Consider the following 6,000-nt stretch of genomic DNA (forward strand, 5'->3'; position numbering starts at 1 on the left):
GACCGGAAATGTGTGTGACCAGCAAACGACGGCAGGTACAAAATGGCGTAACGCAATGGTGAAAAGTGACACCTGATTTATATATTTTTAAGAAGTTAACCCCATGATCCTCCTCTCCACCAATTATTATTTCAGGATATAAGTAATTTAATTTGGATTAGATACAGTTAAGTAATAGGTGTTTTGGATTAGGTACAAATATAGTGAAGTTATCTAAAGGCTGAAATTTGTCACTGGAAAACAGCTGGGTCTGTGTACACAAGCCACTTTTATAGGGAAGCGTCCAGCAGGCTTCTTCCCTCAGTGTCGGTGTGACAGGACGTCTGACCACAATGTTGAAGGCTTTGCTGCTGGTTACTCTGTGTCTGATGGCCATAGCTCTGGCCTTTACTCCAGATTCTCCTGATTCTCCAGATACTCCAGAAACAGGAGGCATTATCATCAACCTGGTAAGTGTGCAGAAACCTGATAGAGAGTGGCAGGGCTGAAGAATTCCTACAAGAATCGCACTGCTATAATTGCAGGATAATAAGCAATTCAATGTCTGCCTTTTTGGGGTCATAGGTCCTTTATTGTAGGAGTCTGTCTCTGGATCTTTACTGTGCTATAATTAAATATCTTTGTTTCTACAGGACAACGGAGAATTGTGTGCCATCAGTGCTCAGTGTAAAAGCTCCTGCTGCCATCGGCCCAGAGGGGTCAGCCTGGCACGCTGTGCCCCTCGAGCTGCAGAGCGAGAGACGTGCTCAAAAAAGGTAAAAATTGGCAGCACTGGCATCCTGTCCTAGTCAGAGAAAAAAAAAGTGAAAATATTTGAACCAAAATATGCCATTTTCTGCCAAATTTAGTACACAAATTATTTTATATACTAACATAATATACAAAAACATTAATATTAAAAAAAATATATATCACATTTTTAAAACAGACCGTATTTATTTATTTATTTCCCAAAAGTTACATTGAGCAAATAAACAGGATTTATGTGTGGAAATGTTCAGACGTGCAGTCTCTGTTGTGGATATGTGCAGTAATTGGCATTAACTGCTGAATACAGTTAAATAACTTTTGAATATTCTGGCCTTCTGTGAAGCCAAATCCAAAAGCTACAGTACTACACTTAATTACACTTTAACATTTGAAGTCTGATGTTCCCATGTGCATGCAATGGAGAATAAAATGTGGAAGTCTGATACGAGTTTATAAAAGCATTTTTAGTTGGTACAATAGAAAATCTTATCTGAACACTAAGTCTGATAATGGACCTTTAAGTCAAATAATAATAACAAATGGCAATCCAGGTTTTGTTGCTGCTACAAAGGAAGCCCATACAGGCTGTTATGTGAACGGTAGAAACCGTGGTGATCTTTATTTTTCTGACTTTTATCCTTAAAAGTGGCTTTAAATTTAAGGGTTGGAGTATCTTCAAGTTTTAGTGCTACAATTGCCATTATTTGGAGATCATGTGATGGCAAGTGCTGAAAGAGAGCCATCAACCTCCTAGACGACTGTACTTAACCAAGTACTGCACTTACAGAAAGGGCTCTTAAGAGCAATCCTGTAAAAGAACCACTTATGGTTCCCTACAGGACATTTCAGTAGCTGTTCCTTTGAAGAACCACTTTTGGAAATGGGATATCCTGAAGAGTGACAGCTCAGATCACTGAACAGAATATGAACAGATACTTACACTGTTTTCTCCTCAATGCAGAGCCTGTATGGAACATATTATTTCTGCCCCTGTGAGAATGGACTCAAGTGTGAAGGAGACTGGTCAGTTGGAGGTTCTATTGTGAATACCAACTTTGGAGTCTGTGTGGACCAAAATGCTTCAAACTAAAGCCAACAGTTCAACACCAGATTGAACATCCTTAAAGCTCCTCATGTTAGTAGTTTATCACATGAAATGAAATTAAAACATGTAAATTAAACAAGGAATTGTTCATTATTTTAAAAAACCCTACTAATACCCTTCAGTATGGCAGACATATTGTTGTTTTCAGCGCTATCCTTTTTTTTTTACTAAATACCATTACTGTTTCCAAGGCCCAGATTAAGATTAGTAACAGTTTCTAGTGGTGTTTGTAGTGCAGTCTGTTCACTAGGCTGAGGGTAATAAATTAAAGCTCCAATTATATTAAACCACAGTTAGTTCTGACACCACATTCCGAGATTGGCTGAGAGACAATTCAGGAGTGCCATTTTTGCACAATAAATGTACACTGACCAAACTCTTCAGGTAATAATCTGACACATATACACATAAAAGCAATGACACCAACGCTTACAAGACAGTAGGGGGGGTCTGACAGAATGGAACTATTTTATTGTGCAGAATGTAAATAAGCAACTATTTATCTGTTTTCTTTTTTTTAAAAACAGAACTGTGGTGTAATTACAGTAATACATTGTGTTATATTGTGAGTTATTGACCCTGGTGTGGCAACAAGAGCTGAAGGTCAGTACATTAGTATCCCAGTATCTCACATTATAGCACTCTGCCTTCTTAATTAGTACAATAAATATTTTGAATAAATGTTATTAATTAAAAATAAATTAGCTTTAGAGGAGGTTCTCTGCAGATTTAATTCAAAATATGAAAGCTGGCCAATTTCATGTGAATACAAGATTCTGGAAACCAGTTCATATTGATCATAAGGTAGAATATTCCTGTCTAATAACGTGGAGGATTCAGTGATGGAAGCAACCCATTCCAATGAGCTATTACCCAAGCTATGATTGTACCTAGTTAGCGAAAAGCTACTAAGGACATCATATTCAAGGTGTATTTCAAAGTACTATAATGAAACATAAAACAAAGACTGGTAAGTACATTATATTTGTTTCTATCACAAATATGAGTACTAAATTAACTGATCTTCCTAATGTTATTTATTGTTAAACAACATATTAAAATGATGTGTTATAAGTACAGATTCAGCCTAGTCTACATTAAAGCCAGCAGATTTATTTTTGTTTTTTAACAAGACAGCTCGTTATTTCTATTTAAAAATATTGGCATATTGACATGCTTCAGGTTGAGTCAAGAATAAAGCTCTGATTAAGGATGAGCATTGAATGCAGGCACAGTCAGGCTTTTACAACTCTTATGGCACACATGCAGGCTCATGCTAGCTGTGCCAAGTGGAGGCTAAATCTCAAAGCACAGACTACTACTATGTTCATACTAAACTAGTAAATGCACTTCTAATGACGATAGTATGTAGTATGTGATTTGAGGCAGGATTTTGTTCTCCTTTGCTAATCAGAGTAGACCCTCTGTTGAATATGCATATATTACAGTGCCCTTCGGTCGAATATAAAGTTCACACATGTCATATATAGGATACAAATATGAGGACTAATGTTACAAAAGTAAATTTGCCTATAATTTCCCTACTGTACTTTTCAAAACATTGTCAAAAATACTAAAATATTTGTGCACATACATCTCCTAGCTTTAAAATAATTAGCAACCACAATTGTATATTCTGTTAAAGAATATTCTTTTTTTTACTGCTTTAATGCTGGAATATTTTTTTGTGTTATCAGTAAATTAATAGAGTTTGGATAATGTGATGTAAAGGTTGCTGGCACTAGGGGTTGACATCTATGTTTAAGTGATTTCCAGGTGCTTCGAATTTAAAAATATATAAAAGAGCTTGGTTCTTGTGCTGTTATGAATGCAGATGGTATAGAGGTCTCAGCAAGGTCTTGGACCTTTTGAATTCACTATTCAATCGACTGACATTCAAAATGTCAACCCTTATTTCTGAGTTTCACCTTAGATGTTCTTCACTCTTTTTGAAATATTTAATAATCTGTTCATGTTACCACTGCAGTAAATCAAATGAGTATATGATTAGGAACCTGAAAATGTGTGACCTCTGAACAAGGGCAGGCGGTCAGGGAAAAGTGACAGCTGTTTTATTTATTGATTTATACGTGAGTCCCATGTCCCTGACTGGAGATCATGAGGTCTGCACATTTATTTTGGATGAAGCTCAAGTATGTTTAAGTTCAACAATATCAAAAAAAGGGCGCATCTGCATGAGGAAGCCATGAACGGGATGGTGTGTCTGTTACTGGAAAGTGCCATTTATTTTTTTAATAATGTGGTGCATTCTCAGCATTTGGTCATATTCTGACAGTTTGCTTTGCTGTGAATTTGATATTGTACCTAACCAGTCATGGTCTTTTGTCCCTGTGTTCTACAGGAATTTGATGGATGCCCAAATATTTGCTTAGACCTTGAGGCACATCGTATCAGCTGCATGATGGATATCACTAGTTTGTTGAAGCTGAAGCTTGATTCACTTCAATCGATCATTGCATTGTAGATACTAATGGATTTGATTTGAGGTAGCTGCAAGCTGATCAGGCATCCATGAGGTGCTCATCATTTATCTGAGTGTAGTTCATCACATATGCCTGTAATGCAAACTACATAGTCTTTAGTTACCCAGGGTGGCTGTTGAAGCATATAACATGGTAAAAAATATAGAATGGTTATCAAATTTAAAAAATTGATGACGTGCAGGAACATTATCAGGATATAGTATTCACTACAGCTTCTTTTTGCTCAAGCAACATCTGCAGAGAGACTGAGGATCAGTGAACTGGCAGGAGGCTACAGCAGGGTATGCCTACACATCACTTCACTTGTATAGATACAGTGTACTGCTCAGTGCTATGCAATAATCTTTTGGAATATTTAATTTCAGTTGGTGGAGTCCACAGACACGAAACCAGTGGATGTCCAAGGTACAATGTAAACTAAGGCTCCATTTAAGAGTATATTTTTGATTATTATGTACTGTAGGCTTAAGTTAAGTTCCTATTTGGTAGCCTACCTCATCCATGGACATTCTTATTATATTAGAGCTGTTGGTATTACATACTGAACTTCTACATTGTATTATACATAAATTATTGCATTATATATATTGGTTCAACTGTATATTACTTATTTATTTGTCTACTTTGAAAGTACTGGGCTATATATTGTTTATCCTGAATCCAGATTTCCACTCTGTATGCAGTGTTACCCTCAGGACACCATTAAGCAAACACATTTTGATAAATCATATCCAATAATCCAAAACAATGGCCACGATAATGCACAAAGCCTGGAGCACCCATGACACCATTGGCAATAATTGCATTTATGACCAGATTATATCAACACAGCACCCTTTATTTCATTTTACGCTAATGGTTTTACTGTACAGTAATGAGATATTGCTCTTGGTTCAGTGCTGGCAATTACACATGACACGTGGAAAACGATTAGATTTCAGCAGTGAACACTGAATCGCCTGAGGTTTGCTTAAGAGTTGTCCTCTATAAATCTGATGTAGTAAAAGTCATTATTTATTCTTTGTGCATGTAATGAGTTTTATTTTTTTTGCTTTCTGTGAAGATTTGGGCCATTCACTTCTTTAGCACGACCTACACTGCTGCGCAGAATCTAAGACCAGCTTTCATTGTTTAATTTACAGCCAAAGCAGCCATTAAAAGAGAAAACGATCAGGACATATTAATATTTTATGGACAATTACCATGAAACTACAGAGGTTTTCAGTTTTTTAAATAAATCCCTCAATTTTCAGGTTTAGAAGTAGATTACACTTTTCACGGTGCTTCCCCACAACCATCTCTAAATCAGCCATCAATTCTCATGCAAGACAGTGTCCCTTATCACCCAGCAAAATGGGTTTAAGCATTTCCTTGAAGTAATTAACTCTGAAATAATTAAATGGCCAGTTGAGTCCTCAACTGAATCTGATACCGTTTCTCAGTAAGATCATTAGCAACAATGATGAACAAACAAGTCACAATACTCAGAATCCCCCTACAGTTACCAAACTATAGAAGAGACTTAAATAAGAACAAAGACTAGAGCAGTGTGAGGATAGGTGATGTCCTGCAGGCAAACAGGTTTTAGACATATTTAAGTGTCTTATATAATGATATAAATTATATTTAATTATGAACAAT

At 36.3% G+C, this 6,000-nt stretch overlaps 1 protein-coding gene across 1 annotated transcript; it reads left to right on the top strand.

Moving 5' to 3' along the window:
- Window positions 1-332: 332 nt before the first annotated feature.
- Window positions 333-1,840, top strand: LOC136666155 (colipase-like). The gene is made up of 3 exons (XM_066644194.1): window positions 333-449; window positions 633-755; window positions 1,712-1,840. Exons 1-3 carry the CDS (start codon window positions 333-335, stop codon window positions 1,838-1,840), a joined length of 369 nt encoding a protein of 122 aa, XP_066500291.1.
- Window positions 1,841-6,000: the final 4,160 nt, after the last annotated feature.

Source organism: Hoplias malabaricus, chromosome 14 (assembly GCF_029633855.1).
Source record: "Hoplias malabaricus isolate fHopMal1 chromosome 14, fHopMal1.hap1, whole genome shotgun sequence".
NCBI lineage: Eukaryota > Metazoa > Chordata > Actinopteri > Characiformes > Erythrinidae > Hoplias > Hoplias malabaricus.

Bases quoted from the DNA above. Each gene is read 5' to 3' on its own strand.
- LOC136666155 (XM_066644194.1), top strand. From the start codon at position 333: ATGTTGAAGGCTTTGCTGCTGGTTACTCTGTGTCTGATGGCCATAGCT. The intron at 450-632 runs GTAAGTGTGCAG...TTGTTTCTACAG, and splicing joins GAGGCATTATCATCAACCTG to GACAACGGAGAATTGTGTGC. The intron at 756-1,711 runs GTAAAAATTGGC...TCCTCAATGCAG, and splicing joins GAGAGACGTGCTCAAAAAAG to AGCCTGTATGGAACATATTA.